A 16,001-nucleotide genomic window follows, 5' to 3' on the forward strand; every position below is an offset into this window, starting at 1 on the left:
TGAGCACAGAACCAAAGAAGAATATTTTTAAAATTCTAATAGAGAGTGAAAGGCATTATAATGGTGGTGCCCAAGGTGTAGAGTAATCAGAAGAGCATCAGTGGAAGACAGACCTGGGGCAAAGAAACACCTTCAAGAAGAGATAGCATGTGAGGTGCATGACTGTTAAGCAGTGGTTAAGTCACCCCAATTTCTTTCCTTTGGATGACAATTTCCATTCCTTCCACTTTTCATCAACCTGGCCTTCTAACCTTTACACTCCTGTTGTTCTCCTTTTGTTTTTCAGAAATTTCTTTGGAAAGCCTTGGGGACCACCTTAGCATCCTGCCAAGATACGGACTTTGTAAGCTCACAGATTAAGGACTTTTTGATTGCTCCCAGCCAACTGGGGGACCAAAGACAGGTGGGACCCCTTGCTTTTGCTTTTGATTTCTTCTTTTGGTGATGACTGCTAATCCTATCTAGAAAACCTGGAACAGCTCTGGTGATATGTCTTAACCAGAACTATCCAGGAGTACTTCAAATAATCCAACAGAATTTTCTTTTTGAAAAATGAAGTTTCCCAGTGTAATTATTAATACTTCACTTTTTAGCCACGTTTGTAGAAATATTGAAAACTGAGCTTCAGACATCCTTACTGAACAAGAGCATCTTTGATATATTTTGATGTTGGCTTCATAATTTAGAGCACAATTTGACAGTAAGCTTATGACCATTGGTTTTCAATCTAGAGAGAATGTGAGTGTAACCCAGAGAGCTTTTACTCAGTACTTTTACTTACTCCCTACCTAGTTTCAGCTAGGGAACATATGTACCTGTGGAGAAGGAGAGGATTGTATGAAAAACAAGCAAACAAAAAACTCCCCAGGCTAACAGAGAGCACTAGTATAAAATCTTGTCATGTGTTGTGTGATATCTCCTCTCAGCAATTATGAGATGTCTGGGGTCCTTTCTCCCACATTCATTAGGAGAAACCACTATACTTTAATGAACTTTTGAGACTGCCTCCTTATTACCATGATTTCTTTTTTTCCTGGTCAGGTATTGTTATCCTTTATTGCTCTGCACAATTTCTAACACCTTTTCCCCCATCTCAGGTGCCCTTTTTAGCTCTGCTTTAACTGTAGAAAACAAAGTGTTCTTTTAGATGTAAGCATGCAATAAGGCTCTCATTTAAGGTCAGAGCATTGCACAAACTTTTCGAGACACATTGTGGCATCCGTTTGAGTTTCTCAGATACACTGTTCACTTAATTTCAAGTTCCTTCTTGAGTCTCCCTCTCTCAAGTTGCTTAGAAAATGACATTGGGTGAATAAAGTGTTAACAAGTGAGTTTCTCAATCTCACTAAGCCCAACTGACCTTTTTAAAAAAATAAAATCACCACATTTTTCTTCCCTTTTTTTACACTTTTATTAGTTCATTATAGTTTTACATAATAGTTGGGTCCGTCTTGACATAATTATAAAGGCATGAAATTTAACTTGCTCCGAGATTTCAGTCCCCAGTGCCTTCTCCTTTTCTCCCCACTTCTCTACCCCATTCCCCTTCCTCCACTCAATTGATCTTCTATTTATTTATCTATTGATTTTTATTGGTATTTTATAGATAAACATTAAGGTGGAATTCACTGTGGTATATGTATGCATGCACATAGCATAATTTTGTCAAATCGTTCTGCATTTCCTCCGCTTTTCTGTTTCTCTTCCCTCCCCCTCAGTCTCCTTCTTCTACTCCACTGATCTTCCCTCTATTCTTATAATATTCTTATAATATTCTTATAATAACTTTATTTTGCTCTAGCTTCTGCATATAAGAGAAAACGTTCAACCCTTAATTTCCTGAGTCTGGCTTGTTTCACATAGCATATGAGTTTCTCCATTTTCATCTATTTACTGGCAAATGCCATAATTTCATTCTTCTTTATGGCTGAGTTAAACTCCATTGTATATAGACCACATTTTCTTTCTTTTTTTTAAGAGAGAGAGAGAGGAGAGAAAGAATTTTAATATTTATTTTTTAGTTCTCGGCGGACACAACATCTTTGTTGGTATGTGGTGCTGAGGATTGAACCCGGGCCGCACGCATGCCAGGCGAGCGAGCTACTGCTTGAGCCACATCCCCAGCCCCCTAGACCACATTTTCTTGATTTATTCATCTGTTGAAGGGCACCTAGTCTGGTTCCATAACTTGGCGACTGTGAATTGTGCTGCTATAAACACTGATGTGGCTGTGTCACTATAATATCATGATTTTAGTTCTTTTGGGTAAATTCCAAGGAGGGAGAGAACTAGGTCATATGGTGGTTCTATTCCAAGTGTCTTGAGGAATCTCCATACTGCTTTCCAGAGTGATGGTACTAATTCGCAGTCCCACCAACAATGTATAAGTGTACTTTTTCTCCCACATCCTTGCCAGCATTTATTATTATTTGTATTCTTGATTATTAACATTTTGAATGCAGTTAGAGGAAGTCTCAATGTATTTTTTATTTGCATTTCCCTGGTTGTTGGGGAAGTTGAACTTTTTTTTATATATTTGTTGGTCATTTGTGTTTCTTCTTTTGAAAAGCATCTATTCAGTTCTTTTGCCCACTTATTGAGTTACATTTTTTTCCATGCAGAGGTTTTTGAGTTCTTTATATATTCTGGATATTAATTCTGTCACAGGAGTAGCTGGCAAAGATTTTCTCTCATTCTGTAAATTCTCTCTTCATGCTCTTAATCTTCTCTTACTGTGAAGAAGTTTTCCATTTGATATCATCCCATTTGTTTATTCTTGGTTTAATTTCATGAGCTTTAGGGACGGGTCTTGTTGAAGAGGTCAGTGGCTGCACCAATATGTTGGAGTGTTGAACCTATGTTTTCTTCCAACTGTCTTTTAATCTCCTAAGCATGACCCTGTCTATAACATAATGGCAGAGCTCCAATTCCGGCATGGGAATAAATAATTCAAATCTTGGCTGTGCAACGTACTCTCTGTATGACTCAAGTTCCTCCGATATAAGTTGGAAACAGAACCTATGTCAAAGTTCATATTCAGGTACGGTGCTTTAGTGAGAAATTGTGAATGAAGGGAAATTTTGAGATTGGAATTGCATCTTGAAGGAACTAGGGAGAAAAACTTGACTCAGAAGTTGGGGTATTCTGTGTCAATGTGGGGTATCAGATGGGGTTGAAACCAGAAAATTCCACCAGCTTTCTCAGAGCTGTTGTTTGTATTCCAGTCACACCAGCAGACTAGGTGCTGGGGAAATGGGAGAGTCAGTTAATCCAGGGCTTGGATTTTGCCAAAAATAAGAATATCACAGAATCTTAAAAGTTGGGGAAAGAGGCAAGAAGTTAGGAAGATGAGTTGGAAAAGGAAAAAAAAAACACTGAGTATTCAAATTATTTCTGTATGCTGACAACATGATCATATATTTAGAAAATCAAAAAACTCCACCAAAAGATTGAGCTCATAAATGAATTCAGCAAAGTAGCAGAATACAAGATCAACACCCATGAATTAATCACATTCCTATACTCCAATGATGAATCTGCCAAAAAAATAAATGTTCTTGGATAGGCAGAGTTAATACTATCAAACTGGCCATACTACCAAAAGCACTATACAGATTCAGTGCAATTCCCATCAAAATTCTAATGACATTCTTCTCAGAACTAGAAAGTGCAATTCTGAAATTCATTTGGAAAAGAGTCTCAGGAATAGCCAAAGCAATTTTTATCAAGGAGAGTAAAGCAGGAGGCATCACAATACCAGACCTCGAAGTATACTACAGAGCTATAGTAACAAAAAGAACATGGTACTGGCACAAAAACAGGCATGAAAACCAATGGAATAGAACAGAAGACAGACACAAACCCAAATAAACATAGTTACTTTATACTAGACAAAGGTGCCAATAACATACACTGGAAAAAAAAATATAGCCTTCTTAAACAAATGGTGCTGGGAAAACTGAAAATCCATATGTAGTAGAATGAAATTTAACCCCTATCTCTTGCCTTTGATCCAACTCAAAGTAGATCAAAGACCTAGGAATTGGGGCAGAAATCCTGCAACTGCTATAAGAAAATATAGACTTAACACTCCAACATGTCAGCACAGGAGATGACTTCCTCAACAAGACTCCTACAGCACAAGAAATAAAATGGGAAATCAATAGGAGGGATTACATCAAATTCAAAGTTTATTCACAGAAAAGGAAATAAGACCATGAAGAGAGAGCCTATAGAACGGGGAAAATCTTTGCCACCTGCTCCTCAGAGCATTAATATGCAGAATATAAAAAGAACTCAAAAAACTTAACACCAAAAAAAAAACATTTAAACCAATCCATAAATAAGCAAAAGAACTAAATTGACATTTCTCAAAAGAGGAAATACAAAGGATCAAAAAATATATGAGAAAATGTTCAATATATCTAGCAACCAGGGCAATGCAAATTAAAACTACACTGAGATTTCATCTCACTTCAGAATGGCAATTATCAAAAATAAACAATAAATATTGGTGAGGATGTTGGGGAAAAGGTATACTCATACATAATTTGTGGGACTACAAATTAGTATCACCACTCTGGAAAGCCGTATGAAGATTCCTCAAGAAAATAAAAATGGAACACCATTTAACCTAGTTGTCCCACTCCTTGGAATGTATCCAAAGGACTTAAAATCAACATATTATGGTAATGCAGCCACATCAGTGTTTATAGCAGCTCAATTCTCAATAGCTAAGTTATGGAACCAACCTAAGTGCCCTTCAAACGATGAATGAAGAAAGAAAATGTGAGATACATATATAATATATAACAGAATATTACTCAGCCATAAAGAAGAACAGCTTTATGTTACTTGCTGGTAAATGGATGAAACTGGAGACTGTCATGCTAAGTGAAATAAGCCAGTCCCAAAAAGTCATAGGTCAAATGTTTTCTCTTATATGCAGAAGCCTATCCAGAATATGGGGGAGCAGTCATAAAAATATAGAAGATGGGTAGAGTAGATGAAAGGGATTGAAGGGGAGTAAGTAGGGGTGGGATAAGGAAAGAACATTGGAATGAATCTGACCTAACTTTCCTATGTACATATACAAATATACAACAGTGAATGTCACCATCATGTACATCTACAAGACACTAATTTTAAAAAAAAATTTAATATTTATTCTTAAGTTTTAGGTGGACACAATATCTTTATTTTACATTTATGTGGTGCTGAGGATCAAACCCAGTGCCTCATGCATGCTAAGCAAGCACTCTACCACTGAGCCCACTAATTAAAATTTTTAAAAAATTATTTATAGGGTTGGGGTTGTGGATCAGTGGTAGAGTGCTTGCCTAGTATTCATGAGGCACTGGGTTCAATCCCCAGCACAACATTTTTAAATAAATAAATAAATAAATAAACAAAAATTTTTTTAAAAAACTATTCATAAAAAAATCCTCTGCTCTCCATGAACATTCATACATGTGGATGTAACCAAAATAAAAGTGATCAGATATCAAGACAATGGGGCAAAATGGTCAATATCCACCATTCTTTTGTTACCTGATTAAGCACTCGTACGTATTATATAATACAAATATCATTGCTTCAATTTTTTTCTAAAGATTATGTTTTTATTTTTCAAAAATGTAAATAGGTTTATTCTTTTTATTATAAAAATAATGCATCCTAGTATACCATATTTAAACAATATAGAAAGATATATTAAGTAAAACCTACCTCCTGAATATAGCCACTGTTAATATTTTGGTGGTATCTTTCATGAGTTTGTGTACGTCTTACACATGAGATTCTATGAAAGTGGGATCATCTCATACAACAGTTTTTATAGCTTACTTCTAAAAACTAATACAGAGTGGATGTTTTTTAGTCTGTAAAAAAATTGCATTACTGCAATTTAAAGATACAAAAATATTATGAGCAGGGTAGTCAACTTTCACAAAGTCACACTATCTCATAAGGAAGACCAGGAATATTAATCTGAGTTTCTTTAACTTAAAACTCATATTCCTTCTATTATAGTCCATTATTGTCAATAAAAAGGCAAATAATCTGTTTTACTTATATATTTTCTATGTTTTAAAAAAAATGAGCATTGTGGGGTGAGAGTACAAATAAGATCAGAGATAGAGAGGTTTATATCTTAGACTATGACCAAGGGACAAAGGGAAATCAGTCCCCAGGACTTCAAAGGATTCCCAACACCTTCTGTTGGGGGCTGTATGGCCTGGCATCTGAAGCCAAGAACAGCTATTTGAGCCCTTGTTGGCAACAGTCTAACCTATGGGTTCTCAATGTAAGTCAAGTGGGGTTAAGTAACCAAATGAAATATAACAGCATTCATGAACACGTTGCAGTAGGATGAGACCACAGGATTCATGCACTATGGTGAAATCCCCCTTGGCCTGGAGACATGGGGAGAGGGGAATACAACCATAGAGTGCCATACAGGAGCTCACAGCTCTCCAGAAATTCACTGTTCAAGATGTAAGAACATTTCAGCCACAAAGTGATCCTTTAAAAATGTCCGTCAACATAGTTAGCAAAAATGTATTGCATATTTCAAAATATCTAAAAAATAGATTTTAAATTAGCCTGATTTTATAATTCCACAAAGTATATATGTATCAAAATGTATTGCACCTAGTATGAATATATGCACTAATTATTTTTAATTTTAAAAAATTTTAAATTTAAAAAGAAAAAAAAAAATACATTTTAAAAAATCAGGCAGCTGAAACCTCTATTGGCTTTCCATCTAAAGTTACAACTCCAAAATCTTGAAATCATTGAGGGTCACCTACAAAGACCTCCTAGAACAAAATCTCATCTGCCCTATCTTACACAGATTTCCTCCATGACTGTTCACTCTGCCCTCTTCAGTGGTCCTCGGGACCTTTGCACTTACATTCTGTTTGAATCTCTCCTTCTCAGGTAGTTCAGTAACTCACCCTCTAACTTATTTCAGGGTTTTCCTTGATGCCACCCTGTTCAGGAGCACCTCTCCAACTACTCTATTTACATTGCAAACATCCCCCAACCCTGACTAGCCATTTTCCAGCTTTTCTTATCTCTGTAGCACTTTCCACCACCTGACATACTATATATTTACATTTCACTGAATCTATGTGTTTGCTCACTTCCTCTTTGCATCTCCGTCCTTCCTCTCAGGTCTACATCCACTGGGACAGAGTTTGGTGTATTCTGTTCACCGCTGTACCCCCCAAAACCAGAAAAGTGTCTGCCACATGATGGACGGGTACTCAACACGTACCTGTTGAATGAATGCCTGATTGACCTCAAAATCTCACGCCTTTTCTGATTTCAGGGAATAACATCTATTTTAGGATACTGTGCCGAGAACCACTTGGACATTGTTTTAAAAGTTCTTAAAACATTCCAGGATCAGGAAAAGTTTTTCATGAATCGATGTAAGGTAAATACACTATTCATGGCTGAAGCTTTTGGTCACTACAAGGGAAAACAATACTGGTTTCCTCAATGAATATCCTTTTTCCATATTATCCCATCTCCTATCCCCAGGTCCTTATTCTACACCCAAATTACGTAAGCCCAGGCCCTGCCGGACCGTCAGCTAAGTAACACGTCTACTCCACTTTCCTGTCACTGCTTGGAAGGTCCTGCATTTGTCCTGCTACCAGCTCCCCAGGCCTCCAGCACAACTCCCATTATGGGTGCCCTGCTTCTCCTGAAGGGAAAAAGCCTCTCAGTCACCTCTACCACGGCCCGAGAGTCCCATGGTAGTCCTGCCTGTGTACATTTGTACAAGCAAGAGTACACTAGTTTTAGACTCACTTTAATCATCTCAGTCCAGTTTCTTAGCCCTGAAAGTGATCCACAGGATTAGGAAAAAAAAAAAAATGAGAGAAAAAGAAACTCCTTAGGTCACTTTTTTTTTTTTTTAATCAAATGTCTCCATTTTCTGGTCTGCAGTATATTTTTTCTGGGAAAAAGAAACTGACCAAAACTGATGTCATCGTGATCTACGGAGCTGTGGCCCTCCATGCTCCCAAGGAGCAGCTTCTCACCAGGCTGAATCAAGACTTCCTGGCCCAAATCCTGTTTCTCTATGGCCAGTGTTCTCAGGTAACACTCATCACAGCTCCTAAATCTTACAGCTCTTGGAAATGTTCAAGTTCAAAGAACAGAAGCCCCCCACCCCCGCCAAAAAAAAAAAAAAAAAAAAGTTAGATCAGGCATGTTTGGGAGGCAAAAATACATGCAAACAGAAAAATTTATTATGAAGAAGGGTCGAGTGATGTTGGCTTCCCAAGGCCTTGTTCAGTTTATGTCCTATCCCTCCAGTGATGTCTCCCCAGATCAGCTACATCCATGATGAGCTCAGTCTTGTTTAAACTTAAAATAATTACTCCTTTACCACTTTAGGGCAGCTGGTTTATAACTTTCCTATAATAGTTCTCAGAAGTGTGACCCAATGGTAGTTGTTTAATCTCTTATATGATAATATTTAGAAATAACTCAAAATAGTGTATCATGAACAGTTAAGTGGCGCAGGTGTATTCTTTTTCTTTGGTTTGGTTTGGTTGGTACCAGAGGTTGAACCCAGGGGCTCTGAACCGCTGAGCCATATCCCCAGCCCACCCACCCACACATGTATTCTTCTTCTTTTTTTTTTTTTTTTTTTTGGTATTGGGAATTGAACCCAGGGGCACTTATCCACTGAGCCACATCCCAAACCCTTTTTATTTTTTTTATTTAGAGACAGGGTCTCACTAAGTTACTTTGGGTCTCACTAAGTTGCTGGGGTTGGCTTTGAATTCACAATCCTCTTGCCTCAGCTTCCTGAGCCACCAAGATTACAGGAGTGCATCACCACACCCATCCACACATGTATTCTTAAGTGAATAAAGTATGTTATTCACCAAGCTACCAGGTTCACTTCATGTTGTACTGTCTTCCCCCTCCACATTCATCCCAGCCACAGTGACCTTCTTGATGTCTTTCAAACATGACAAGGATGTTCGCCTCAGAGCCACTGAACTGAGTTGGAATTCATCTGATCATTTCTGCCCCTGCCCCCTACAAAGCACTGTCTTCGTTTCTTTAATAAACTGCTTTTTGCACATTAATCAATTCAAAACTCTTTTGCTGACAAATATCAGGTAGGCTACCTAACAATCCCCTAGGGATGAAGTTTTAAATATAGACTTCCAGAATAGTTTTCCAGGGAGGCTGATCAAATAGATCCCAGAAGCATCTAGAAATCTATAGGCTTACAAGGCTTATGAAAGGCTGTAATCTAGAGGCAGGGGTGGGGAGCTCTCATTGATCAGGTGCACATCCACCTCCCTCCTTATGTTGCCAGCACCTTGATGTCAGGGTCTGTACCTCATCCCCATTCATCCCCTCCTCTGTGTTTTCATGAACCACATGTTTGATTCATATGCACTCTTGATTTTTCCTCACAAGTTTATCTGATAAGAGTAGACTTGTGGGGAGCTCATAAAACATGGATAGCAGCAGAAGTCCATGGAAGCATGTTGGGCAATGGTCCCCACACTACAATTGCATGAGAATTGTATGGCGAGCCTGGAGATAGGACGCCTAAGCCAGTCTTTAGGGATGGATCAACACACTCCTCCAGAGCCGATTCTGATGCTCCCAAAATCTAATAAGCAATGATGAGATACATAATAAAAGATGCTTTATGTTACATTAATTATTAGCCAATCATTGAGAAAACTTATTACAAAAGTGGAGATAAAGGTGATTATATATTTATAGAGCACAAGAAATTCTGCTGTCATGCAACATATGCACAGATAACAGGAAAAACTGGGATTATGGGGAAAGTGGAATTTGAGGAACAATATTCAAAATCTGTAAATAGACACACATTTCCCCACATTTTTTGGTGCATTATAGTTGTACATACTGATGGGATCTGTTGTTACATATTCATACATGCACACAAATAGAGTAATATAATTTGGCCAATGTCACCCCCCAGCATTGCCCCCTCCCTCCCAATCTCTCACTTCTTGGTTCCTTTCTTCTACTGATCTCCCTTTGATTTTTAGGAGATCCACCCCCAACTTTGTTTTCCTTTTTACTCTCTAGCTTCCACATATGAGAGAAAACATAAGACCCTTAATCTTCCTAGTCTGGCTTATTTTATTTAACATGATGATATCCAGTTCCATCCATTTTCATGCAAATGTCATAATTTCATTTTTATTTATTGCTGAATAAAACTCCCTTGTGCATAAACACCACATTTTCTTTATTTATCCATCCATTGATGGACATCTAGGCTGGTTCCATAGTTTGGCTATTGTGAATTGTGCTGCTATAAACATGGTTGTGCATGTATCACTGTAGTAAGATGACTAATTCTTCAGGGTAAAATCCAAGAAGTGGTATAGCTGGGTCATATGGTGGTTCCATGCCTAGTCTTTTAGGGAGCTAGAGGCACATTTTAAGATAAGACAGATACCTACTTAAAATTTGTTTTTAATTAGAATACCAAAAAAAAAATGACACTTTATCTTGAAACACCTGAAGCCAGTTGTAAATATTGACTTATGAAACAATGGAGGCCTATCTGAAGTGCAATGAGGTTGCCACACCAGATTTGGATGGGAGAGATTCTTTGCACACAGCAAACTGAGGTAGCTGGTAGGGGTCCACATTGTGGGCACCTTTGTGCTCTGGGTGTTTTCGCAGGGCTCAGTTCAGCTGTGCAACTGCACACAAGCAAACACAAAATTGGCATGTGCTAAAAGTATCTGTCGACCTTGTTGGAACATTTTTTTTCAATAGAAACCTGCAGTAAGTCTGAGTATACTCTTTGTTCTAGATTTAGCTGCCCTGTGACTTCTCATCTTCTAACTCTTCACTGAACTTTCCTCCAAAAGGTTTTACCCTTTGTCCTGACCACATTCAGTTAGGGCCTCTTTAAACTGATTGTGAAGCCTGAACACCAAAGGTTGGAGTCTTTGTCTTGCCTCTTTTAGCTTACTCTTGACTAACCTGCCCATGTGCAAGGTCTCACTTTATAAATGTGAGGGGAGTGAACAGCCCCCCACACCTGCCTTGGAAAGACTCTACTTGCTGCTGTCTCTCAGGATGGTGGGTAGCTCCTTTTGGGTTGGGGTTGTCTCTGACTACTGTTTACTGATTATCTGCTTTTGCTTTTAATTTATCAGGTTCTGGGCATGACTGTGATGAATAAGGTATGAGATGCTTGATAGATCAATCAATCACACTCCCTTGAAGTATACCAAGCATAGATGTCCTCTAGATTTAATTCCAGTGGAAAGGATCCTGATGTATAACTGATTCATTCAATTCTCTAGCCAGGATCCATAAACTTAATCCAGAACTGGATAAGCTGTATTCTGGTTTGAGGTTGTTTGCAAGTTGATTTGTAAACTAGAACAGTGTTTTCCAAACTTTGGATTGTGACCCACCAGTCAAATTAATAGTTCATAACAGCAAAAAAAAAATTAATGGAATAAAATAAAAGATAAAGTAGAATGTCTTGCATACAGCAATAGCAAGTATCATTCAACTTTTCAGTTATATATTAGTTATGTTTTACACAAGTTCTAGGTAGAATGGTAAACACTTTTCTATCATGGTTTATGATCAAAAAAAATCTGAAAACCACTGCTCTAGAGAAACTTCAATCTATGGCAAATAATAAAGAAAAGATATTGAAGATATTGACCTTTCTTTTTCTTTTTTTTTTTTTTTGAGTTGTAGATGGACACAATACCTTTATTTCATTTATTTATTTTTATGTGGTGCTGAGGATTGAACCAAGTGCCTCGCATGCTAGGCAAGTGCTCTACCACTGAGTCCCAACCCCAGCCTTTGCTTAACTTCCCTGCAACTTAGATCCCAGGCTGGGATAGAGATGTCAAAGGGAACAAAGATTCCTGCCTGGGCACTTATTTCAACCCTGAGGCACATGTTCACAGATCCAGCTGTGGTACCTAAGACCTCAGCTTACACTGTCTTTTTTTTTTTTTTTTTTTTTTTGGCTTTAGGACATAGATCTGCAAATGAGTTTCACCAGAAGCATCACTGAGATAGGCATTGCTGTCCAAGATGCTGAGGATAAGCAGTTCCAGTTCTCCTACAAAGAGATGCTGATCGGTTACATGCTGGTGAGAGTGTAAAAAAGGAAGGAGGAAGCCCCCAAGTGTTCCATTTAAAAATGGGTGAAACTCACCAGTGCCATGTAACAGGTTTTTGCTCTTTCTGCCCCAGAGCACCAAGGGCCCAATGAGGATGGCACTGTGTCTGGGAACTCCCCTGATCCTTTCTGAAACATTTCACTTCCTTGTTTGTGTTTCAGGACTTCATCAGGGATGAGCCCCTGGACTCCTTAGCTAGCCCCATTCGGTGGAAAGCCTTAATTGCCATCAGGTACCTAAGGTAGAGAATGTTTTGTTATTCTCATGGAAAAAGGATTTCTTTCTCCCCACCACTCCTGATCCTGCACACCCTCCCCCAAATGAACATGATTCCTTAAGGGGGCTTTAAAACAGAAGCTTTTTCTCTTTCCAAAGCATTACCAAACCGGCAGAGAGATTGATCATTTGATGAATGACAAAGACAAAGTGTTACTCAGAGGAATCGGATTTATTGTTATATGAGAATGAAATCTCTGTGTAAAAGGAAATTTCTCTTCCTACATCTTGGTCTGCAGACAAATTTTAATCTTCCCATTAAAATCTTGTGAAAGTCCTAATCACATTCTAGTTGGTTAGCAGCAATAAACCTGAAGAAGAAATCATTTTAATCAAGTTTTTAAAGACATATTTCCCGCTGTAGTAAAATAAATTCAAAGTTATTGTTAAAATTAGGAAGCTATAGAAAAAAAACTAATTAATAGTAAGGATAGCTTACAACCCCCTACTCTCGACATTTTGACATGCTTCCTTCAATTCCTTGTATTTCTAGTCTTCCATTTTTATTACATAATTGAGATGCTACTCTACCTGTGGTTTTTTATCTTGCTTTTTCTCACTTCATGTTATGTAGTCCCATTTTGTTATTCATTCTTCACAAACAACATGTTTTATTTTAACATATACAACATAAAATGTATCATCTAAGTCATCCTTAGGGGAACAGTTCCATAATGTTAAGTACACTCACAGTGTTGTGCTCTTAACCTCAAGAGCTTCTTAAGAACTGAAACTCTATATCCATTGAACAATAGCTCCTCATTTTCTCCTCCCCTCAGTCACTGGAAACCACCAGTATTCTGTCTCTGGGAATCTGTGTACTCTAGCACCTCATATAAGTGAAATCATACAGTATTTGTCAAGTGACTGGCTTATTTCATTTAGCACAATATCTTCAAGATTCATCCAGGCTATAGTACACATCAGAATTTCATTTATTTTTTAATGCTGAGATATATATAGATATAGATGTGAGATATAGATATATATCTGACATATCTTTATCCATTCATCTTTTGATAAGTACTTGGGTTGCTTCCATCTTTTACCTACAGTAAATAATGCTGTTATGAATATGGGTGTGCACACATCTCTTCAAGATGCTATTTTCATTTCTTTTGGGCATATGCCCAGGAGTGGAATTGCTAGATTGCATGGTAATTCTATTTTTTATTTTTTGCAGAACCACCATAGTGAGTTCCATGGCAGTGGCATTATTTTATATTCCCACCAACAGGGTTTAAGAGTTCAAATTTCTCCACATCTTCATCAACACTTGAAATTTTCTGGTGTCTTTAATAGTTGCCATCTATGAATGGATAAAGAAATGTGGTACAAATACACAGTGGAATATTACTCAGCCATAAAGAAAAATGAAATTATGGCATTTGCCAGTAAATGGATGGAACTGGAGAATATCATGCAAATTGAAATAAGCCAATCCCAAATGTTCTCTCTGATTCATGAATACTAACCCAAAACAAGGGAAGTTGGGGAGGGAAATAATAGAAATCTATTTGATTAAATAAAGGAAAGGGAAGGGGGATGGGGAATAGAAAAGACAGTAAAATTAATCAGTCATAACTTGTATTTTATACACGACCAGGGTAACTCCACAACTGTACAACCACAAGAGTGAGATTCTAAGTAAATAATTTATACTCTATATATGCATATTCTGCCAAAATACATTCTATTGTCATGTAGAATTAAAAAGAACAAATTTAAAAAATTATAGTTGTCATCCTAATGGGTATGAAGTAGTACTTCATTGTGAACTGCTGCATTTCCCTACTGATTTGTGATACTGAGTATCATTTCATGGACTTTTTGGCCATTTGTATATCTTCTTTAGAGAAATGTCCATCCATTTCCATTACTCATTTTTAAAATCAAATTGTTTTGTTACTGTGGAGTACTGGAGTTCTTTATAGATTCTAGAAATTAACCCCTTATAAGATAAACAGTTTGCAAATGTTTTCTCCCATTACATAGGTCATATTTTCACTCTGTGTGTCCTTTGGTGCCAGAACTTTTTACATTTGATGTAGTCTAAAAAGCATCTACACCACAATAAAGCAATCAACAGCATACAAAGGCAACTTGTGGAATGGGAAAAAATATTTGCAAACCATATATCCTAGAAGGATTTAATTTCCAAAATTCAAAAGGAACTCACACAACTCAATAGCAAGAAAACATAACCCAGTGTAAAAAGATGCATTAAAAAAATCTTAACAGACATTTCTCCAAAGAAGAAATAAAAATGTCCAAGAGTTATATATAAACATGCTCAGTATCACTAATCATCAGGGAAATGCTAATCAAAACCTCTAAATCACCTCATACCCATTAGGATAGTTATTATTAAGAGGATAAGAGATAATAGTGTGGATAGGGATGTGGAGAAAAGGGAACCCTTGTACATTGTTGGTGAAAGTCTATATTAGTGTAGCTATAAGGGAAAACAGTATGGAAGTCTCTCAAGAAGTTAAAAACAGAATTAGCAATATCTCTTCTGAATATATCTCCAAAGGAAATGAAATCCCCACCTTGTAAAGACATACAACTCCCATGTTCATTGCAGCATCATTCATTACAGCTATAATACAAAGACAACCAAAGTGGCCATTGACAGATGAATGGGTAAAACAAACTGTGGTAAGTATATGCAATAGAATATTATTTAGATTTTAAAATGAGGATATTTTGCCATTTGTCACAACATGCATAAGTCTGGAGGACATTGTGCTTAGTAAAATAACCAGATATAGAAAGAAAAATAATTCAGAGTCTCACTTAAATGTGGAATATAAAGAAAAAGTCAAATATCCAAATATAGAGAATAAAACAATGATTAACAGGGGCAGGTGAAGTGGAAGGAAATGGGAAGATGTAGATTAAAAAGTACAAAGTAGCAAACATGTAGGATGAATAAGTCCAAGGATGCAATGTACAGCATTAGCAAATACACTAATAAGCATGCTATTTTGTACTAAGGATTTTTGCTTGTAAGATTATAACTGCACTTTCCACCGGGCAGGAAGGGGTAATGTATGCAATGATAGATGTGTCATTGTGTTTCTCTCCAGTAACCGTTTTAATTTAGATCTCATAACACCATGTTGTATTCCTTAAATATATGCAATAGAATAAAAATATTGCAATAAAGAGAAAAATATTATCCTTTCCCCTATTGAATGGTCTTGGTATCCTTGTCAAAAATCATTTAACCATACATATAAGGGTTTATTTTTGGACTCTGTATTCTATTCTATTGATCTATATTTTTATCTTTTTGCCAGTACCATACTATTTGGATTACTGTGGCTTTATAATAAGTTTTGAAATCTGTAAGTGTAAGAATTCCAATTTCAGTCCTTTTCAAGACTATGTTGTCTACGTAGGTTCCCTTCAGATTCCATATTAATTTTAGAATGGATTTTTCTATTGCTGAAAAAAAGTTCTTGGTATTTGGATAGTAATTACAATTAAATATGTATGTTTAATCTTAACAATACTAAGATCTAA

At 37.0% G+C, this 16,001-nt stretch overlaps 1 protein-coding gene across 1 annotated transcript in view; it reads left to right on the forward strand.

Annotated features, from left to right (window-relative positions):
* The window catches only part of Mroh2b (maestro heat like repeat family member 2B), a 98,146-nt gene that overhangs the window by 59,202 nt on the left and 22,943 nt on the right, over positions 1 to 16,001 (forward strand). The window contains exons 19-24 of the mRNA XM_026410232.2: positions 287 to 403; positions 7,337 to 7,444; positions 7,963 to 8,115; positions 11,199 to 11,225; positions 12,045 to 12,164; positions 12,356 to 12,435. Of these exons, the coding sequence (XP_026266017.2) occupies positions 287 to 403; positions 7,337 to 7,444; positions 7,963 to 8,115; positions 11,199 to 11,225; positions 12,045 to 12,164; positions 12,356 to 12,435 (605 nt within the window). The remainder of the gene's footprint in view (positions 1 to 286; positions 404 to 7,336; positions 7,445 to 7,962; positions 8,116 to 11,198; positions 11,226 to 12,044; positions 12,165 to 12,355; positions 12,436 to 16,001) is intronic.

This window comes from Urocitellus parryii, chromosome 1 (assembly GCF_045843805.1).
Source record: "Urocitellus parryii isolate mUroPar1 chromosome 1, mUroPar1.hap1, whole genome shotgun sequence".
Lineage (NCBI taxonomy): Eukaryota > Metazoa > Chordata > Mammalia > Rodentia > Sciuridae > Urocitellus > Urocitellus parryii.